Source organism: Nerophis lumbriciformis, linkage group LG26, assembly GCF_033978685.3.
Source record: "Nerophis lumbriciformis linkage group LG26, RoL_Nlum_v2.1, whole genome shotgun sequence".
NCBI classification, from domain to species: Eukaryota; Metazoa; Chordata; class Actinopteri; order Syngnathiformes; family Syngnathidae; genus Nerophis; species Nerophis lumbriciformis.
Genome location: NC_084573.2, coordinates 11,111,889 through 11,135,641, shown reverse-complemented (window position 1 = coordinate 11,135,641; position 23,753 = coordinate 11,111,889). Strand labels below are relative to the sequence as shown.

General features: G+C 43.5%; 1 protein-coding gene across 1 annotated transcript; it reads right to left on the bottom strand.

Annotated features, from left to right (window-relative positions):
- Positions 1 to 213: 213 nt before the first annotated feature.
- LOC140679832 (E3 SUMO-protein ligase ZBED1-like) lies at positions 214 to 22,834 on the bottom strand. The gene is made up of 5 exons (XM_072916125.1): positions 22,643 to 22,834; positions 22,405 to 22,525; positions 22,184 to 22,323; positions 21,002 to 22,078; positions 214 to 321 (listed from the first exon to the last, which is right to left on the bottom strand). Exons 1-5 carry the CDS (start codon positions 22,715 to 22,717, stop codon positions 214 to 216), a joined length of 1,521 nt encoding a protein of 506 aa, XP_072772226.1. The 5' UTR covers positions 22,718 to 22,834.
- Between the last annotated feature and the right edge of the window lie 919 nt (positions 22,835 to 23,753).

The following is a 23,753-nucleotide window of genomic DNA, read 5'->3' as shown; positions in this document are numbered from 1 at the left end:
TTATCCGAGACGTTTTGAAAATGAATGGGCCATTTCTCGAACTTGCACAATTCCCACATTTCTCAACCGATTCGAACTGTTCTACCATCCTCACACTCCACTCACTCCACTCACCAATCAAACTACCATTTTCCTAGTTCAAGAAAGTTTTCCAGAACCCTATTTTGACGTCTTGCTGGAACGTTCTCACAGTCCACATGTCACGGCGCGGGCTCAACCCCGCTTTTCCCCGGCAGCTGAGTCTGCCAGCACCTCCGCTGTCAGTGCGCCCAGACACACCCCTGCTCGCGCTGTGTGAAGCACGCCCACGCAGCGACAAATCTGCAGGCAATCGCAAATCTGCGCACCTGCATCTAATAAGAGGGAGCGGCATAAAGACCAGCAGGCCCAAGGAACCTTTGCCAGAACGTCACTCATCTTCCCAGTAAGCATCACGTCTGGCATTCCCTCCCCCGTGCTTTGCTCGTTTTCTCTGTGCTCTTCCTTGTTCCCTCGTTGATGTTCCTCGTGTCTTCCGCAGTGTCTACCCCGTCGTCGCTCCACCCCTCGACTGCTTGCCTCCCTACGGACTGCCTCTTCGCCTTGCCCTCTTGACTCGACGAACTCTGGTAATACTTTTGTTAGGAAGAACAGTCATTGATGGGCTTTCGTCACCAGGTGCGAGATGTTTAGGGCCCACTTCAGATCCTTGGCGGACCGTGCTCATGTCTGCAGAGATCACTTTGTAAAATGTTTGTTTGATCATTTGATTTGTTTGAGGAGAAACTTTCTGTGAGGCAATCGACTTTATTCTCTCCTATATCAGTAGTGTTTAAAAGCAGAACTAAACTTAAAGAAAGAAGAAAATATGGCATTAGTTTGTGTTCTTTTGTAGTTGCTATGGCGAAATATATCTACGAAGACCTGCTTGTGCCAATAAAGTAACGTCATGTTAAATCATAGTAATAACAATTTTTGGTCCAATCCACCGTATTTTCATTGTCCATTTTCATAACAGCACTCGGCTTTTAAAGCTTATTGCTCATCCTCTTTGTGTTTGGGCTCAAAAATATAAGGTTCATAATTTTTCCTAAACTACTCGTTGGTGGCTCCCACAAAAATTGCTTGATTAGCATTGTTGTTGATGGGGAAGGGATCTGTGGTTCCTCCTGCTGCATCAAGGATCAAGTGACTGGCTTGCTCAATATCTCTCAAAATGGAATCTTCATAAGATTGACACTGTTTGATCATATTTATTTACTCGCAAACTTTGTACGTTTTTAATGTCATTAATCAGATGTCTATGATAAACGCCTCAATATAGAGGCAACTTGTTTTTCCATGATACTGGTAATTAAAGGGCATTCAACTGGAGGCTTAACTGCGCAAAACATAATGGATTAAAAAAAAGTCAAAGTCCCAACGATTGTCACACACACACTGGGTGTGGTGAAATTTGTCCTCTGTATTTGACCCATCCCCATGTTCACCCCCTGGGAGTTGAGGGTAGCAGTGAGCAGCACCGTGCGCCGCGCTCTGGAGTCATTCGGTGATTTAACCCCCAATTCCAACCCTTGATGCTGAGTGCCAAGCAGGGAGGCAATGGGTCCCATTTATGTAGTCTTTGGTATGAACTCACGACCTCCCAGTCTCAGGGCGGACACTCAAACCACAAGGCCACTGAGCTAAAAAGTGGTGTCGTTCCACGACTTCCACTCTTCTTGAAAGACTTTCTACGGGATTTTGTGTGTCTGTTGGAATGTCTATCCTCTATCATGGAGAAGAACATCTTCGAGTTGAGGACTGCGAGGAGGAGTCACTGATATTAGACCTTAGCGAGGGCCTGCTCATAATTTATGTTCTATTCCACCAATAAGGTCTTTTATTGACTAGAAGTCCGGCCTTTCAGTCCAGTTCTTCTGCGCTAAACTCGCCCAACCATGCATTTAGAAAAAGACCTTCCCCAAACGCTAATGGCGTTAGTTCAACGCCTGATTGATTGATTAATTGGTGAAGAAGTCCGCCCCAAGACTTTTGTTAATGTTGTTCACATGCAGCTCTTTTCTTTGCTGGGGTTTAGAGATCACAATAAAAGGCGGCTCTGAGAGACAATAATCAGAGAGGATTTGATAGTTGAGCGCTATGACACAACTTTGCATTATTGTGTTGCCCAGTAATTATTTTGGCGCCAGCTGGACAGGAAGACGTAGGTAACAAATGGATCCGGAGTGGAGCCAATGGTGGGTGGGGTAGATGGTGAAGAGGAGGCTTGTGTATGGTTTTTAGGAGCATTATAATAAACTGCCACGTTCCTGTTATAAAATAGTTTAAGTCGTTATGTAACATTCATTCTTTTCTATTTCAGTGCTTTGGCTTGCAGGCTATCTTAATATGCATGCAACTAGGTTATATAACTTCAAGGAACTTGAGGAAAGCAATGAACTGGTTCATATCTTTTATTCTTGCCTTTCTTGTGGGAAAACCATATTTGTTTCATCATTGCCGACTGCCAACCTAAGTCTAGAAGCATCCAGTCCAAAAGGAAACACTGTGAAGAAATTAGCTCATGTTCTACTGATTCCACTTCCCATCTCCACAGATTAACTCTCGACTCTCTTCAAAGATCCGCCGTTTGCAGATATGCTATCTGATAACTTAACCATGGTTAAATCGGTGCGTTTGTTCATCATTATCCTTTTTAACACTTTAAAAGCTTTGTTATTGTTTGATCCATACATTGTACTGTATTATTATGATGAAAAAGTGGGAGGTAGGACACGTAGAGATGCTTGCTGTGGGTTTTTTGTAAAAACAAAATTTAATGCTGATACTGTCCACCACTTCATTTCTGATACTGATATCAACCGATATCTAATGCCAGGTCACAGTGTGGGTGTCCTGGTCGGATTCGATATCTTATATCAGTCCGATATCAGCAAATTCAACAAGTACCGCGGAGCTTTAGCTTGCAAGTTTGTTGCTCTGTGGCCTACTGCGCAGTTTGATGAGGTCCAGAAATCCAGGCGATACCTTATCCGATTTAATTATCGGTGGAAAAATCTATTCTGATCTGATGTGATACTTTATTTTTATGCCAATGTTGTACCTAATTTAATGATTAAATCTAATATTGTCATAGTATTATTTGTTAAAATGTACTTGCGAAGAGTTCAGACAAAAATAGATGCCTGGGTTTTTTATTTTATTTTTTTATTTTCGAACTTGCACAACTCCCACATTTCTCAAATGATTCGAACCGTTCCACCATCCACACACTCCACTTACCCTGGACAGTAAAACTACCATTTTCCAAGTTCAAAAGATTTCCAGGAATTCCCAGAATTATCAGTTATCCAAAGGACTATTTTCACCTCCTCCTGGAAAGTTTCCACAGTCCACATTTTTCAACCAATTCCAACCATTCCACCTTCAAAACAATCCTCTTAATTGGCACACAAATGCTCCTGTTTTCGTTTTTTCGTACAAATTCCAGGAATTTCGAAAATACCCAATACTCAATTCAAACACTTTTCAAACGATTCTGAAAAATTCCAAAACCAACCCACTCATATCTTAAGAGTATCAATATTTTCCCGAAATTCCCAAATTTTCAGGAAATTCCTAAAGTTTTACAAGGCCCAAAATGTTACGCCACTTTTTACCTCATTCTGACCTTTTAACCATCCACACACACTACTCTTCCGATATAACGAAGGCAAAATTCCCGATTTTCCCAGAATTTCCAAGAATTTCTCCCCACTGACAATAATTAGGCAATATACAAACTTCTGCATATCCCACATATCTCATCCAATTTGAACAGTTCATACATCCACACACTCCACTCACCCTGGACATTCAAGCATTTCAGTTCCACTCACGCATATCGGCCGCTCGCGCACATACGTAGGGCATTTACACGCAATTCGTTTTGGAATTGCAAATTCTAGTTATTTTTCCACTTCCAACAAACTGTGCCAGCTTTCAGCTCTCCCAGTTTTCATCCGATTGGAACCAATCAAGTATCAAAACGTTCAGCTCGGCCGGGAATCGAGAGCAACCGTACTTTGATCGTCCCTAATATCCCAGATTACCAAGAATTCACGGTTTTCCAGGACATTTTTCCTATTGGAAATGAATGGGCCGATTTTCAAACTTGCACAACTCCCACATTTCTCACCCGATTCGAACCGTTCTATTTTCAAGACAACTGCCTTTCTCAGAGTTAAAAAAAATTCTGGAGTTCTCGGTTTTCCAAAGCCTTATTTCCACCCTTTTTTTTCAGCTTCTCCTTCTACATTTTCAACTCATTCCAACCATTCCACCATCAAAGCATTTAACTTAGTTGGGACATCAAAGGTACCAATTATTTTCGGACAAATTCCCGGTTTTCCCCAAATTCCAGGAATACCAATTCTCAACAACAGTATGTTACTACGTCAACACTTCTTGACCGATTCCAAAAATTTCGACACCAAACCATTCATATAATTTAGGAAAAAATGCCGGTTTTCTTGAAATTCCCAGATTTCAAGGAAATTCCTATTCAAATAAATGGACATTTTCAAAGTTCTATAACTCCTACATTTGTCACTGGATTCAAACCGTTCCATTTTCAAGACATTCCACTCATCTTGGACATTCAAACTGCCTTTCTCAGAGTTAAAAAAAATTCCGTAATTCTCGGTTTTCCAAAGCCTTATTTCCACCCTTTTTTCTTTCGGCTTCTCCTTCTACATTTTCAACTCATTCCAACCATTCCACCATCAAAGTATTTAACTTAGTTGGGACATCAAAAGTACCAATTATTTTCGGACAAATTCCCGGTTTTCCCCAAATTCCAGGAATACCAATTCTCAACAACAGTATGTTACTACGTCAACACTTCTTGACCGATTCCAAAAATTTCAACATCAAACCATTCATGTCATCTAGGACAAAATGCCGGTTTTCTTGAAATTCCCAGATTTCAAGGAAATTCCTATTCAATTTAATGGACATTTTCGGGGCTGACGAACTGTGTATATGTATGTATATGTGTGTGTATGTATGTATGTTTATATATGTGAATGTGTACATATGTGTATGTATATGTGTACATATGTGTATGTATATGTATATATGTGTATGTGTGGGTATGTATACGTGTATGTGTGTATGTGTATGTATATATGTATGTATGTATGTATATTTCTGGGGGTACGCTCTGGGCCTGCCTGTCAGACGGGGGTCGACGCCTCAGGCTACTGCATCCGAACTGCGTGTCTGGAGCTCCTGGGTCCCGCTGTCCATCCCTTCCGGGTGCCCGTCTTGGTTGGGGCCTGTTGGGCCTAGTCCCTGCGTCTATTGTGGTAGCTTGGTGCTGCAAGGTATTCCGAGGTGCTGCGAGTCGGCCAGTTGCTGGGGTAGTGACCTTGTTTGTCAGCATGTCTGTGATCTTCTTTTAATTCTTTTTTTTTTAAATTAATTAATTAATTAATTTATTTATTTTTTAATATATTTTATTAATATTATTTTTTAATTTTCCCCTCCCTCAGGGGGGGGGCTCGGCGGGGCGGTTGCTGGTTGTTCCATCTCCATCGTTGGGGTCCCTGCGGGTGGGGTGGGTGGTTCCCGTGGCCCTGTGCCTGGGTGGTCCTGCGGCGGCCGGTTTGGGTGGGGTGGCCGGGGGCTGGCCTCGCCGCGCTCTCCGGGGGTGGGGGGTGGGCTCGTGGGGGCCCGGTTGCCGGTGGGGCGGGGGCGGTCTTCCCGTCTGGTTGCGGGGAGTCTCTGGGTCCCTCGGGCGGGGCGTCTCGCCTTTCTGCCCGTGTGGGGTGTGGTCTCTCGCTGGCTTGGGGTCTGGCTGTCCCCTGCTTTTCTCGTGCCCTGTCCTCTGCCGGGTGCGTCTGTCTGCGGCCTGCTGCTGGCCCTTGTGGGCGGTACGGTGGGTCGGGCTCTGGGGTTCCTGTCGCTGGCCGGCTTGGCTGCATGGGGGCGGTGGTCCCTGGTTCCCTGGGCACCACGCCTCCTGTTTGTGGGTTGGGCTCTCGGGGGTGATGGGGCCGTGCTCTGGCTCCCACGCACTCTGGGAGTCGAATGTATTGTACATGCAAATTCACATATGCTCACATACGTACATAGGTACCTACGCTCCCACATACATACACAAATACAGTACATATTTACCTACCTAATGTTCGTACATCCACACGCACATTCAATATACAAACATACACATACACATACTGTACATATACATTCACTGTACAAACACATATACACATTCTGTACATATACATTCATTGTACAAACACATATACACATTCTGTACATATACAAGTACATATGCATACTTACACTCATGCACATAATCACGTTTCATCAAACATATATTAACGTTGTTGCCCTAGGGTAAACTGGGTGTAACACATGGCACACTGACAAAGCTTAACCTATTGTGACTATAACAATCTACAAGGTTAATGTAGGTTGCTTCTCTTTCTCCCCCTCCATTTTTCTGCATTCTTTCGTATCTCAAGTTATCATTACGTATATGTATTGTTGCATTTAAACAACTGTATTGTTGATAATAAAGGTAAATTATTGGTATTGTTCATTATCAATAGCGCTATTTCTATTGGTATTTGTATTGATCCATTTGTAGTGTAATAATGCTCATTGTCATTTCTGTATTATTTTTTATTTTTCGCTAACTGCTTATTTGCTATTACTTTTACCATCATATTTGTACATGTCATATTTGCTGATGTTGCTCTATTGTTGTTGTTGTTGTTGTTTGCTGTTGTTGTTTTTGTCTCTCTGTCTAATCCCCCTCTTGTCCCCACAATTTCCCCCTCTGTCTTCTTTTTTTTTCTCTTTCTATCCCCTCCTGCTCCGGCCCGGCTGCACTAAATGATAATATAAATACATTTAATAAAGTCAAATACAAATAAGGCAACAAGAGAAGTATCCTACACTTCTCTTTTGTAAAGTAAATCTGAACAGCCGACATGGGCATCTACATCAACTATATGATTTGCCTGAGAAGCTGGACAGGACAAAAAAAAAAAAAAAATTTAATGAACATTTTCAAAGTTCTATAACTCCTACATTTGTCACTGGATTCGAACCGTTCCATTTTCAAGACATTCCACTCATCTTGGACATTCAAACTGCCTTTCTCAGAGTTAAAAAAAATTCCGTAATTCTCGGTTTTCCAAAGCCTTATTTCCACCCTTTTTTCTTTCGGCTTCTCCTTCTACATTTTCAACTCATTCCAACCATTCCACCATCAAAGCATTTAACTTAGTTGGGACATCAAAGCTACCAATTATTTTTGTACAAATTCCCAGTTTTCCCAAAATCCCAGGAATACCAATTCTCAAAAACAATATGTTACTACGTCAACACTTCTTGACCGATTCCAAATATTTCAACCACAAACCATTCATATCATATAGGACAAAATGCCGGTTTTCTTGAAATTCCCAGATTTCCAGGAAATTCCTATTCAAATAAATGGATATTTTCAAAGTTCTACAACTCCCACATTTCTCACCCGATTCAAACTGTTTATTTTTTTATTTTTTGTGTGTGTGTGTGTTGTGTATGTATGTGTTTGTGTATATGTGGGCTTATGTATATGTGTGTGGGTGTATTAATGTGTATATATGTGTGGATGTGTATGTTTATATGTATATGCATGCGTGTGTATATGTGTGTATGTGTATGTATATGTATATGCATATATGTATGTGTGTATGTATGTGTATATGAATGTGTAGGTGTGTGCATGGGTGTGGATGTCCGGTGGCTCAATTGGCCTGGCTGTGGATGAGTTGGGGTAGGTGGGTTGGTGGCCTCGGTGGTAGCCGGGGGTGTGCGTTGTTGTGGTTTACGGGGTCGGTCGCTTTTTTGTTTTGGTTTCGGCGGCCGCGGGTGTTTACGCTGCGGACGGGCGGTGGTGGTGATGGTTGCTGCGGTGATACCAGCGGTTGGCATCGCTGTGTTGGGTTGGAGTGGTTGGGGGACTGTGGCTGGTGTCTGTGCGCTTGTGGGGTTGTGGGGCTGGCTGGCGTTGGCTTGCCGGCTGGTTTGGGGGCTGGCGGGCGGACGGGATGCATTGGCTTCTTCCCTCGTTGGGGGGCTCCTTCCCCTGGCCGGGACTCGTATGGGCACGTTGCTGTGTGGATGGCCGGGATGCGGTGTTTGCATTGGGCGTGGGGGCTGTGCGGTTTTTCTGCGTTTGGTTTCCGGTATGGGCTCTGCAGGGTTGGGTTGGGGCGGGCGGGGACTGGCTTTGTTTGGCGGGGGGAGGGCTCGCGTGGCGTCACGTTAAAGTGGTCTGGTGTGGGTCACGGGCTGTGGCGGGGGGTGGCGGCCTCCTGGCCGTAGTTCCTGGTTGTCTGCCGCGTGGACTGGGGGGATGTCCGGGCCCTCTACTCCTCCTACTTATAGCGCACACAGTCACACATATATAGGACTTTGGGGATTGTCCTGCGGGGAGGCATGGCGGGGGGTTGAGGATGCCTCCAATGGGGCTCCAGTCCTCCTGTCTTGTCCCCTGCTTGTCCATCCCTCAATTTTAGCTGCATATTAGACACTTAGGATTTGGGGGGCTTGGTTTGGTTGGGACCCACCATGACCTTGATGTCCCCCAATTTTAATCGCATTATTAGTTCCCACAAGCATACATATCTCACTCACGCTACAGTACACACATCAATAGGGACTGGAGGTCGGCTGTAACGGCTGACCTCCTAATTTTAACTACACAGTAGACACTCTGGGGGCCTTGTACACATGCATGGGGGGTTTGGGGTTCGGCGCACCCCTCATTGCCTCGTCGGCCGGCGGGGACTGCGGTCTGGTGGCCTGCCAGGCTTTCATTCATTTATTATTGTTATATATATTTTTTTTTATTTTTTTATTTTTTTTAATGTATTTAGTATTTATTATTTTTATTTTTATTATTTACTTATTTTTATTTTATTTTATTTTTTTAAATTTTATTTTTTATTTTATTTTATTTTATTTTTATTTTATTTTATTATTTTTTAATCTTATTATTTATTTGTGTGTGGCGTCGCGCGGGTCTCACTTCCTGTTGGGTGGGGTCCGTACCCGTGTGGCCCGACCTTGCGCTGTGGGGTCTCTATTGGTGACTTGGTGTGGTGGCGGCGCAGCCCCCGTGTCTGGTCTGGATGCTGTGTCTCGGTTGTTTGGGCGGTGGTGTGTTTGTGCGGGTTTGGGTTGGGGTGGGGGGCCTTTTGGTTGGGGGGGTTGTTGGTGTCTCTTGTTTGCGTGTTGGCGTTCGGGCTGACTGGCGGGCTGGCGCCGGCTGGTCTCCGTGGTCCTGGTGGCCTGTGGTTGCTGGTCGCAGTTTTTTTTTTGATCGCTTTGATTTGATTGGCTGGTGCTGGCTGTCTGGGGTTATTGCGGCTGCTGTTTCTGCTGCCGTTTGTTTGTGGTGTGGGCGCCCGTGGCTGCTGGGTCTGGTGCAGGGGTGTGGCTGATGTTGTGACTGGTGGCAGCGCGCGCGCGTGATGGCTGTCGGGGCTGACGAACTGTGTATATGGATGGATATGTGTGTGTATGTATGTATGTTTATATATGTGTATGTGTACATATGTGTATGTATATGTATATATGTGTATGTGTGGGTATGTATACATGTATGTGTGTATGTGTATGTATATATGTATGTATGTATGTATATTTCTGGGGGTACGCTCTGGGCCTGCCTGTCAGACGGGGGTCGACGCCTCAGGCTACTGCATCCGAACTGCGTGTCTGGAGCTCCTGGGTCCCGCTGTCCATCCCTTCCGGGTGCCCGTCTTGGTTGGGGCCTGTTGGGCCTAGTCCCTGCGTCTATTGTGGTAGCTTGGTGCTGCAAGGTATTCCGAGGTGCTGCGAGTCGGCCAGTTGCTGGGGTAGTGACCTTGTTTGTCAGCATGTCTGTGATCTTCTTTTAATTCTTTTTATTATTATTAATTAATTAATTAATTAATTAATTAATTAATTAATTTATTTATTTTTTTATATATTTTATTAATATTATTTTTTAATTTTTCCCCTCCCTCGGGGGGGGGGGCTCGGCGGGGCGGTTGCTGGTTGTTCCATCTCCATCGTTGGGGTCCCTGCGGGTGGGGTGGGTGGTTCCCGTGGCCCTGTGCCTGGGTGGTCCTGCGGCGGCCGGTTTGGGTGGGGTGGCCGGGGGCTGGCCTCGCCGCGCTCTCCGGGGGTGGGGGGGGGGCTCGTGGGGGCCCGGTTGCCGGTGGGGCGGGGGCGGTCTTCCCGTCCGGTTGCGGGGAGTCTCTGGGTCCCTCGGGCGGGGCGTCTCGCCTTTCTGCCCGTGTGGGGTGTGGTCTCTCGCTGGCTTGGGGTCTGGCTGTCCCCTGCTTTTCTCGTGCCCTGTCCTCTGCCGGGTGCGTCTGTCTGCGGCCTGCTGCTGGCCCTTGTGGGCGGTACGGTGGGTCGGGCTCTGGGGTTCCTGTCGCTGGCCGGCTTGGCTGCGTGGGGGCGGTGGTCCCTGGTTCCCTGGGCACCACGACTCCTGTTTGTGGGTTGGGCTCTCGGGGGTGATGGGGCCGTGCTCTGGCTCCCACGCACTCTGGGAGTCGAATGTATTGTACATGCAAATTCACATATGCTCACATACGTACATAGGTACCTACGCTCCCACATACATACACAAATACAGTACATATTTACCTACCTAATGTTCGTACATCCACACGCACATTCAATATACAAACATACACATACACATACTGTACATATACATTCATTGTACAAACACATATACACATTCTGTACATATACAAGTACATATGCATACTTACACTCATGCACATAATCACGTTTCATCAAACATATATTAACGTTGTTGCCCTAGGGTAAACTGGGTGTAACACATGGCACACTGACAAAGCTTAACCTATTGTGACTATAACAATCTACAAGGTTAATGTAGGTTGCTTCTCTTTCTCCCCCTCCATTTTTCTGCATTCTTTCGTATCTCAAGTTATCATTACGTATATGTATTGTTGCATTTAAACAACTGTATTGTTGATAATAAAGGTAAATTATTGGTATTGTTCATTATCAATAGCGCCATTTCTATTGGTATTTGTATTGATCAATTTGTAGTGTAATAATGCTCATTGTCATTTCTGTATTATTTTTTATTTTTCGCTAACTACTTATTTGCTATTACTTTTACCATCATATTTGTACATGTCATATTTGCTGATGTTGCTCTATTGTTGTTGTTGTTGTTGTTTGCTGTTGTTGTTTTTGTCTCTCTGTCTAATCCCCCTCTTGTCCCCACAATTTCCCCCTCTGTCTTCTTTTTTTTTCTTTTTCTATCCCCTCCTGCTCCGGCCCGGCTGCACTAAATGATAATATAAATACATTTAATAAAGTCAAATACAAATAAGGCAACAAGAGAAGTATCCTACACTTCTCTTTTGTAAAGTAAATCTGAACAGCCGACATGGGCATCTACATCAACTATATGATTTGCCTGAGAAGCTGGACAGGACACAAAAAAAAAACAAAACAAAAAACAAACTGTTCCACCATCCACACACTCCATTCTTCCTGCACATTCAAGCCAATGTTTTCCCAGTTTGGGAAAATTCCCATATTATCCAAAATTACAAGGAATTTGAAAATGAATGAACAATATAAAAACATCTTCATAGCCCACATTTCTCATCTGATTCATTCAATAGACAGGAGGTCCAGGGTTTTCATCGGGCGCTGAATCACAAGACAACACCAGAGTAAACACACCTTTCAAAAAATCGACAACATTCTTCTTGGGAACATTTTTCAACCTGAGGTAGTTCCAAAAAGAAGCTTCAGTTATTGGAGAGAGTGGTGGCTACACACGAAGACAGCAGGGCGCTTGTCGCTTTTAGAACTAAAACAGAATATTCAACGGTGAAATGCGAAAGATATGTTGCTTTTGCGGAAAATTTGATTTTACCTGCTGGTAGAGAATGGTGTAAACCCCAAACTACGGCCCGTGGTCCACGAGATGTCATGATTTTAATAGGGAATCAGGCCTGGAGGGTGTTTTTAAACTAACTTGAAATATTTAACTGTCTTATTACTGAAATTTTACCCCAAACTTGTGAACAACGTTAATAATTCAGGTCAATGACCATTAAATTTGTGCTAAAATGCCATGAGGAAATCATTTACTCATATGACCCAATCCAAACAACCTTCCCAAGTCATTGCACAAAAAAAAAATGCAATTAACACAAGACGTTAACACACGGACACACATAACAGAATATGTTCACTGAACTTTGTGGATATTCTAAAAAACGTCCTGCACCATAAAACATTCTAAATTAAACCCATTTATATCCATTGCAAGGCATGATGGGAAAAAATGCAGCACTTATCCATGTTTGGCGCATTTAAGCTGTTGTGATATTTCTGATTTACTATACCGCGATACTAAGGAATCATATTCAGTACTATAGCGCCTCTAAAAAGGTGTTCTATCGGGTTCAGGTCAGGACTCTGTGCAGGCCACACCAGACTCTGTCATCCATGTCTTTATGGACCTTGCTTTGTGCACTGGTGCACAGTCATGTTGGAAGAGGAAGGGGCCCGCTCCAAACTGTTCCCACAAGGTTGGGAGCATGGAATTGTCCAAAATGTTTTAGTGTCCTGGAGCATTCAAAGTTCCTTTCATTGGAACTAATGGGCCAAGCCCAACTCCTGAAAAACAACCCTACACCATAATTCCTCCTCCACCAAATTTCACACTCGGCACAATGCAGTCCGAAATGTACCGTTCTCCTGGCAACCTCCAAACCCAGACTCATCCATCAGATTGCCAGATGGAAAAGCGTGATTCATCACTCCAGAGAAGGTGTCTCCACTGCTCTAGAGTCCAGTGGCGACGTGCTTTACACCACTGCATCCCACGCTTTGCATTGGACTTGGTGATGTATGGCTTAGATACAGCTGCTCAGCCATGGAAACCTATTCCATGAAGCTCTCTGCTTACTGTATGTGGGCTAATTGGACGGTCATATGAAGTTTGGAGCTCTGTAGCAACTGACTGTGCAGAAAGTCGGCGACCTCTTTGCACTATGCGCTTCAGCATCCGCTGACCCCTCTCTGTCAGTTTACGTGGCCTACCACTTTGTGGCTGAGTTGCTGTTGTTCCACAACTCTTCCATTTTCTGATAATAAAGTTGACAGTTGACTTTGGAATGTTTAGGAGCGAGGAAATTTCAAGACTGGATTTGTTGCACAGGTGGCATCCTATGACAGTTCCACGCTGGAAATCACTGAGCTGCTGAGAGCGGCCCATTCTTTCACAAATGTTTGTAGAAACAGTCTCCATGCCTAAGTGCCTGATTTTATACACCTGTGGCCGGGCCAAGTGTGTAGGACACCTGATTCCTATCATTTTGATGGTGCCCAACTTTGAAAACGCCTGGTGCAAACTATTTAGTGGTAATCTTTGCTCAACTTATGTTTTTGGGCCAGAACTCTTCCTATTTTCGCAGTAACCTACAAACTTCAGTACTTTCTCTACTAATTGCAATGCATTACTTTTTCTGTCCTACATTTTAATGAGAATATGGTCATGTTAAAACGCATAACTAGAAAAGAAGAACACACATATTTAAGTAGGCTTCTGACCGATTCCCGACACTGAGCAGAGTTTTTGAATTTTGACGACACAGTATGTCACGATTAGAGCCTATAATATCAAGAGCTGCTGTGAGATGAACAATTGGGATGGGAATGATTTTAGTGAGGCAAATCCCAGATGAGTGCGTGGGGCCTGAATCAAGCTAAAACAACGTAGGTGGGGGCCATTTAGAAGTAACAAGTGCCAATTTCATTATGGTACTTCATTACATACAGTTTGTGTTGCAGCACCATTTTAATCCACCCACACACTGACCACTGGCCTTTTGCTACCCAGTTATCTACAGCAGTGTTTTTCAACCTTTTTTGAGCCAAGGCACATTTTTTTTCTTGAAAAAAATCCCGTGGCACACCACCAACTGAAAATATTAATATATAAAATATAATTGAAACTCAGTATCTTTTATTGACAATTTAAAGTCCATCCATCCATCCATCCATTTTCTACCGCTTATTCCCTTTGGGGTCGCAGGGGGCGCTGGAGCCTATCTCAGCTACAATCGGGCGGAAGGCGGGGTACACCCTGGACAAGTCGCCACCTCATCGCAGGGCCAACACAGATAGACAGACAACATTCACACTCACATTCACACACTAGGGCCAATTTAGTGTTGTCAATCAACTTATCCCCAGGTGCATGTCTTTGGAAGTGGGAGGAAGCCGGAGTACCCGGAGGGAACCCACGCAGTCACGGGGAGAACATGCAAACTCCACACAGAAAGATCCCGAGCCCGGGATTGAACCCAAGACTACTCAGGACCTTCGTATTGTGAGGCAGATGCACTAACCCCTCTGCCACCGTGAAGCCCATTTTAAAGTCGTTCTCATTAAATACCTGACACAATTTTCAATATGAATTTAAACCTGCATAACCATAACCATTACTAAGTACATTGTCTCAAAGTAGGCTTCCAAAGCAAGCACCGTATTTTCCGGACGATAGAGTGCACCATGGTGTAAGATCAGATCCCAGCTCAGATCCCACATTAAGGGCATGAAAAAACTAAACCCAATGGGAACAACGAGAAACCTTGGAGGGGACCGCAGATTTTTATAGTATTTAGCACTGATGGTCCTAATATTACAAACAGCTCCTTGATAAGTTTCCCAGGAAGTGGGTCAGGTAAACATGTTTGTTTTGTCCCATTTACACGTCGCAGGAGTTCCTCTAATGTTATTTCATCAAAAAGAGAGAGACTATTTTGGAGGGCAATATTGTCGTATATACATTTGTATCTGTGTTAATAGAACCCAGTTATAGCTGTGATGCGCTATCTTTAATCTCCTTCAGTTAAATGTTCAAAACCATTCTGGGTATCACTCCATCTTATCTGTCTTGTCTTTTAACAAAGAAACAAGGAAGTCACGATCTTCGTTCAATGAATGTTCTGCAATTTGTCGTCCCCAAAGTAAGAACTGAACTGGGCAAGAAAGCATTTAGGTTTTCAGCACCGATGGCTTGGAATAACCTACAATCGAATATTAAACTTCAAACCCTTGTTACATTAAATGAGTTTAAAGCTTCTGTGAAAGGACTGCAGTCTACCTTGTCTGTATGCACATGTGTTATGTGAGCAAGTTTTAATGTTGTAAATGGGATGTTTTATGTGTTGTTTACTGTGTTTAATGTAACCTTGCTGCTGCCCTCTTGGCCAGGTCTCCCTTGAAAAAGAAAGATCTCAATGGGATTTTTTTACCTGGTTAAATAAAGGCTAAATAAAAAAAATAAAAAAAATGTTCTTATTAAAGAAATTCATAAAGTCATCTGCCGAGTGGGTACCGACAAACACGACCCCATCTTTGGTCATTTCGGCAGCTCCCGTCACGCCCTGCTTAGTCTTCTCTGCCGCGAACACTACCCCTTCCTTAGCTTTGTTGAAACTTTTCAAGGAGTCCCTTGTTGGGTTAGCGATGCTACTGTACTGAACAGATATTTAGGATTGTTTTTATTGAGGCGGATGAGATTGGAGTAGCTTAAAGTAAGGTAAGCATGCGTTTATAAATTATTAAACTATCACTCCATGCATGATGGAAAACCTCAAGTTTAGTCGCACACCATTTGCGTTCCAGCTTTCTACATGATAGTTCAAAAGCTCTAGTTTTTCCTGTAAACCAGGGGGTACGCCTTTTAGGGGCCTTTTTTAGCTTTAGTGGTGCTATACCATCAATGGTGCCACGCAGGCCATGGTTAAAGTTGTTAGTGAGGTTATTAATAGAGCCCACATAATTTGGGAATAGCGCCATTACCGAAGGCAGTAGGCCAGCAAAAGTCATAGTTGTGACAGTATTAATGTTGCGGCTGCTAAAGCAGTGGTTTTTAGTAGCTTGTTGACAATGAGTCAGAACTTCGAATTTTATAAGGTAATGATTGGACATTACTTAAGTGTACGGGAGTATCATATCTTTGGAGGTGGTGACACCCCGGACACGGACTAGATCTATCGTATTACCGTTGCGATGCGTGGGTTCATTTATTATTTGTGTAAGACCACAGCTATCAATTATAGTCTGGAGCGCCACGCACGGAGGGTCTGATGGGGTATTCATATGGATATTAAAACCCTGCATTATAATTATATTATCTGCCTGCGTCACTAGATCAGCGACAAACTTTGAAAATTCACTGATAAAGTCCGAATAGGGCCCAGGGGGGGCGGTAGATAGCAGCCACTTGGACAGGTAGCAGTGTGACAGACCTCATAGTAAGCACCTCAAATGATTTATATGTATTACTTAGGTTAGGGGTAAGGTTAAGGTTCTCAGTGTCTATTAGTGCGACCCCTCCACCCCTTTTAATGGGACGGGCAATATGTGCATTCGTATAGTTAGGAGGAGATGCCTCGTTAAGCAGGAAAAATTCAACTGGTTTGAGACAGCTTTTTCTGAGACCAATGACGTTAAGATTGTTGTCTCTGATGACCTCATTAACTAATAACGTTTTGGGAGACAATGATATGATGTTTAAAAAGCCCATATTATATGTAGTGGGCTGTTGAGGGGATTTTTTGTTAATGTTATCCATAGTATCGATATTAATAACGTTTCGTTTATTTTGTGTAGTACGCCTTAGATCATTTCAATCATATCTAGGAATTGATATGATGGGGATCTTCAGATTGTTTGCTCTGTACTGCTATTATTATGTGAGTTGTGTATTATTCCACGAGAAATGCTTTGTGTGCAGGAATTTTCCAGCCTGGCGCTGGTTAGTTCTATCTTAACTGACACCTCGCCCGGATTAACAGACGCTGTAATTGCTTGTGTCCGAGTTTGTTCTAGTGTAGTTAGTCAAGTGTGACTTAACCTGCAATCTATGTTTCTAGGTAGAGTAGCGCCTTTCCGGTTAGGGTGAAGGCCGTCCCTCAGCAAGCCCGGTTTTCCCCAGAAAGAGGGCCAATTATCAATAAACGTTAGTCCCTGTACTCTACAAAAACTAGCCAGCCCCTTGTTAAGCGAGACTAATCTGCTATACCTCTCATCAATGCCTCTCGTAGGGAGGGGGCCAGAGACAAGTACTTGATGCCTGGACATCTTTCTAGCGAGATTACAAGTCCTAGCTACTGTATGTTTCTCTTTGTAATCTCTGACTGTCTCATCCTTGTGTAATTGGAGCCAACGTGTTTGCGTAGCTAGAGTTGCGATGAGCCTGTCGTACATGTTTACTAGGCCTGTTGTGAGTTAGCTCCCTAAGATTAGCTTCAATGTCAGGCGCTCTGGCCCCGGGAATACACTTAATCATGGCTGATTTGCTAAACTGTATGTTTCGGGTGATGGAGTCCCCTATGACTAAAGTGTGGTTCCCGGTAGACTGGGGTATTGGACTAGCTAAAGGGCTAAATCTATTATGCCTCTCAACCGGTTCACCGTGGCTTGTAGGCCGCTTTGGGCTGCTACAAACTGGGCTAGTCAGCTCGCTACAGCTAACGCTAGCAGATGTGTCCGCAGTTTCTAATGTTACAAAATTATTCTGCTCTAGTTGGACACGGTCCTCAAGTAGGGCCAACCTATCCATGAGAACGGTGTACGAAGAACAGGGAGCCATACTCACGTTGTTTCTTTCACCGAGTCGAGTTTTTGCTGTCTTCGGAGAAGTGGTCGCAACGTGTGGCAGCAGATTCCTTCAGACCGTCGCCGCCGGAGCCACGCTAAACTTCGTTAGCTTAGCAGCCAGCTAGCTGAGAGAAGGGCGGTGAGACAGACAGCAGGAGGTTTGCAAGTTAGATAAGACTACTGTGGAGGTTGCCCTCCCGTGGGTCCTCCAGACCACCAAACATGACATGAGAGCCCGGTTCAGGGTTACAATACAGTTTTATTTTGTCAATCTTGCAGCAGGTTGCTTTCCAGCAACTGTCTTATTGTCTGTGTCAGTCTTGCTCTCGCTCTCACGTCAGCTCCCCTCCAGCTCCACACCTCTTTCCTCCCGGCTGCTGCTTATACAGGGCGACAGGTGATTAGATAACTAGGCCCACCTGGGCCATCTACGCACCTGTCGCTGACTTCGAGGACGGTCCTGGCACAGCCCGTTCCGCTGCAGGCCCACAGGCCACGCCCCCCTCCACAACGACTAAGTATGTTTGGAAAGGAATAAAGAAAGCTGTAAAACAATTCGAAGCACACAGATAGAAAGATAATACTTAGCTTTTTTTGCAACAGCGATCATTCACTCACGGCAAACAGGAAACCGGAAACACTGATCTACACAGATCACATTTTTATTGATAGTCAATAATGTTAAAATGTTATCAGAATCATTCTGAGGGCATACAATTGCAGAAGCTCTAAGGAGGACCTCTCATCTTTAAAAAGTCACTTGGTGGATTAAACAAAAGGATATTCAAAGTATGTGCCAGTGAGCTGATGTGACAGTGAGGGCCTGTCAAGAATTCACAAAATGACTAATCAGCTTGTGCCTCTCAGCGAACCTCATAGGCATGATTAATCTGCTCAGGACACGCCGGACAGTTTGTTCCTTCGCCTTCTGACTCAATCACTCCAAAAGCAGCAGTTGCGTTAAAGGGACAAGAGTATGACACAAACTGACAGAATGGTCGCAAGTTTTGACAACAGTTTGGATTATTTTACAACAGCTGCTACAATTTGATTAACTACACAATTGTGTTAATTTCCCAAATAATATAATAATATGTTTTTTGTCGAATGTTATTCAATGTCGGGTTGTGGCGTTGATTTGACCATTGAAATTGGGTCATAGCAACAACGTGGAACCATAGTTAGACATTAACGTTGTCCCAATTTACAAATACAACTATTTTGCAACATTGTTTCGAAGTCAGATTTAAAGGATATGTACCGTATTTTTCAGAGTATAAGGCGCACTTAAAATCCTTTCATCTTCTGAAAAATGGACAGTGCGCCTTATAACCCGGTGCACCTTGTGTATGAATTATTTTTGGTTGTGCTGACCTCGAACCAATTTTCTATGGTACATAATGTGTCGATAAGTGTGACCAGTACATGGCAGTAACACATAAGATATATGTGTGGACTGCAGGTTGAATGAAGCCTGTTCAATAAATGACCATAGCAAAAACTTTGAAGTTTCGTCGAGAATATAGAACATTACAAACGGCGCTCAAAGATCTGTCAAAATGTTTAGTACGACTTTGGTAAGCTACGAAGCCGCACTGCCTAATGGATCGTTGGAGCATTACAGCTACCATAGTCAGACGTACTGTGCTTCAACGTACGGTATTATTATGGTGTGTGTAGAATGCTGCCTTCCGTTCACCTCGGAAATAACGTCCAGTTACGAAGTCGGGAATCTGGACGGCCACATCCACGAAAGCTATTTTTGAAAACATACAACTTTTGGGAAAATATGCCTTCTTTCTGCCACCTTTGCACACAGTGGATGAAGAGAAAACACAGATGCTAATGCTAGCGACGAACAGTGTATATACTGTATACCACATGAAATACTTTACCCTACAGTGACGTTACCATATATAAACATACAAAAATACATTGTATATGGCTGATTTGCTGCGACAAAGACTAATCAGAAGTGCTAATAACGGATATGATTGAACCAGATATCATTGTTTACATCCAGAGCAGCCATCTTTGAAACTAACTCGTGTGTGGTGAGAATGCTCCGACCATACTTGCCAACCCTCCCGAATTTTCCGGCAGACTCCCGAATTTCAGTGCCTCTCCCGAAAATCTCCCGGGACAACCATTCTCCTGAATTTCTCCCGATTTCCAGCCGGCGCATCCTGAAGAGACGGTCAGGAAACAGCTTCACATCACATCTGTCACCGCCTGCTGCCATCTTGTGGTTTGTGTTCAGTTTGCCTTTGTTGGTGCAGCAGACCTGGCTCTTATTGTTTGTCTTCTTCCTAGAGTTCCTGTGTTTCCCTGTGGGCGGAGTTGTGAGACGTGCACAGCTGTGTCCAATCAGCCTTACACTATTTAAGTAGCACTTCTTCAGCTGGATGGCACTCGGCAATTCCACTCCTCGACTCCTGTTGTATGAAGATTCCTATGCTCCTTGTATTTATGCTTCTTACCTTCTTGGCTATTTCCAGTGCCATCCAGCTTGGTATGTACTAGTGATGGGTTAATGAGGCCTCATGAAGCGTTTCGACACATTGCAAAACTGTATTGATACTGTGTCGATACTGTGTCACTAAATACTGACATCTGCTGGACATTAAAAATCCCTACAGGCAACCTATGGACCGACTCAACTGACACTGATTTTATAGAATAGGATAGAATAGAAAGTACTTTATTGATCCCTGGGGGAAATTCAGCACCACATGACCTAGCATATACAATAATATAAATCAAGTCATTGTATTTAATTTAGGATTATTTCATATCTTCATTTAAATAAAAATATATTTGTATCTTTTTTAGATACAGTCAATAAATAATGTGAACATGTATCATAACATGGAAATCTAAGAGAACGTGTTGTGAATGATGATGCTTGTGGACTGGGATTTTGTTGTTTTTTTTACATATTTTTATTTAAAAAAAACAGTTTTTCCAATGTATTAAATTTTAGCCTATTTCTCTTCTTGGTTATTATTTCTCCGGCTGTAGAAAATACCCGCTCACATGGCACAGAGGAGGCGGGAGTGCAGAGGAAATGAAGTGATAGTTGGAAGAGGTTTGGGAAGGTGGTCTTCTGTTGGTCCCAGTATTTCAATGGGTCCTGGGACCTAGCTACATTTCCCTCTGCCAGGTAACGTTGGACCTCTTGTATGGCATCTGCAGTAGAGTTTTTTGTCTGCCTTCCCACTTCCATATTCAGATGTTTCCAAAGGTTATCTTAAAAACTAAAAATATGCATTTTATTACATGATTTTAAACAACAACAAACAAATAATGCTGAATAAATGCCTGAAGTGGGTGCAGACAGCTGTTCTGCAGATGGTCCTGGCAGGGGCTCATTTGTGCGTCCGATGACAGACGCACATTCGGAACGTAGCCGAATGATGGCGTCATTCAATTTAAAAGAATTGCGGAACCCGAGTGATTTAAATCTGGGGTCAAGAAGTGTTGCTAGGGTCAACACACTTAATGACTCCATATTGGAAGCAGTGTCTGTGACTCGACGCTTCACATTTTCATGGAGGTGTTTGGCTGCCTGTGTTTGCAAGGTTGAAGCACTATGCTCTAGTGCAACGTAGAGCATTTTCATCATCGGGATGACCTTTGACCCTGACACTCGCCTCTCCTCAGACAACTCCACTGTGGCTTGATGGAAAGGAGCAAGCACAATAAGTGTTTCTCCTATGATGTCAAACTCATCAGCTGTAAGTGGAGTCAAATCTGTTTTTAGAGAGGCCAGAGATACCCACACTGACTCCTTCTCATCATGTAGCCTTGACAGCATTTCATATGTGCTGTTCCAGCGTGTTGCCACCTCATAGATGAGTTTCAGGGTTGGCCGTCCCATCTGTTGCTGCACTTGAGCAAGCTTCTCCTTAGCTGTAGTGCTCGATCTGAAGTTTGTGACAATGTGCCTAGCTTTGTGTCTGATGGATGCAAGTGTGGGGATCTGGTCACATGATTTTCTAACTAATAAATTAAGACTATGTGCAATGCAAATTGAGTGTCGAATTTGGAGCTGTCTAGTGGATGCAATCATGTTTGGTGCTTCGTCGGTCACAAAACACTTTACTTTATTAGTTATGGCCCAGTCCGCCATCATGCCCCTTTTGACCTGGGCCAAATTGTCAGCAGTGTGACTTTGTGGAAAGTATTGCACACCCAACACAGATGTACACAACTGCAAATTATCATTTATGTAGTGACAGGTAAGAGCCAAGTAAGCCTCCATGTTTACAGATGTCCACATGTCAGCTGTTATACTCACTGCCACAGCTTGCTGTACTTCCAATTTCACTCGTTCCCGTTCCTCCTCATATTTTTTCACCAGTATTTTTTTGATGGTCTGAAAATAACATCAAGTCAAACCAAAAGCAACTCAACGTATTCAATTTAAATATGAAATAAATTGGATGTATCAACTACAACTTTAGATAATTTCCACACAAACCTTTCTGGTAGGCAAAACATATGATGGCTCAAGGACCTGCACCAGTTCCCTGAACCCTTCACTCTCCACAATGCTGAGGGGCTGGCAGTCCGTCACAATGAAGTTCAGCAGAGCCTCATCCAGCATCTGCTTCCTGGTAGCTTGATGGTTAAAATTGAGGTAAAGAAGAAGGGAATTAATTCTCAAAAAAGAAACTGAGTAATTGTAGAATGGCTGTATACCTGAGTTTATCCTGGGTGTCTCTGGAACTTCATGTTCATGCCTGGCCCTATAATGCCTCAGCATTGAGGAGGTGGATTTGTTGACGTACGACAATTCTGTCGTACAAATGCGACATTTAACCTGCAGAAAATATGAATAGTAAACTAAGAATCATTTTGAAGAGATTTCTAATTCTAAAAGATCAAGTGGAAACTTTGAGAGAAGAGGATGAAACGACAAGGAAATGAACACAAATACCTTTGTTTCCGATATATGATCAAAATATTCCCACACGGCGGAACTCTTTCTTTTTCCATGAGTAGGCTGCTCCATGATCTCCGACGACGATAAATTAGAACTGACCAACGACAGAAGTGCGGGGATTCTGTTGGCAGCAGCATCTCGTTGACAGATGCGCTTCCTTATAAACACAGTTTGGCGCGCAGGTGTCAGTGCGACACAGTTCGCGTATCGGTCACGTGACTGGAACAGCTCATGATCGGTCACGTGACCGGAACAGCTCATGATCGGTCACGTGACCAAAACAGCTCGTGTTCGGTCACGTGACTTTCTAAAAGCGATACGCGCACCGACACAGGGTTTCGCTCTATGAACTCGACGCATGCGCCGATGCATCGGTGTTGCCGGACCCATCACTAGTATGTACTATGTTAGTTTGCACGTCTTGCAACTCCGACCCAAGTTTAGTTAGCTTTGTATATTAGCTTTTGTTCTTTTTGTCACGGTGCTCTTTTTCGCACCGTCGCTTTTTGTTACATTCTATTTTTGGATTATTGTTGTGAGTGCCTTTTTGTTTAGTAAAGAACTATTTACTCACATTCCATCTGCATCCTTGGGTTCCTCTGTTCCACTTTTAATTGAACTGTGACAACATCATGGTCTGTAAAACCTAATGTATGCAAAATAGTGACCAAAGAACCACCATTGCATGTTATGTAGACCACAAGGAAGTGTCTTACATGTAGGAAAAAAATCATAGTACGGCATACTTGCCAAACTTGAGACCTCTGATTTCGGGAGTTTGGGGGAGAGTATATTTATAGCTAGAATTCACTGAAATTCAAGTATTTCTTATATATATATATATATGTATACTGTATAGTGTAAAGTACAGTACACAGTAATGAAAACACAGGTGTTCTACTAACTGTACTGTACTTGCTGCTTACTTTAAAAAAAAACACTTACCTTTCACTATTTGAGTAGCCTTTGTTCTGCCATTTGAGTACTGGCGAGCGATCTCTGAATCCGGGAACATATCCTTCACCGATTTGTTGAAAACATCCAGCAAATGAGAACGGGATGTTGCTTGCAGCTATCAGCATAGCCATCTTTGTCTCGGCATATG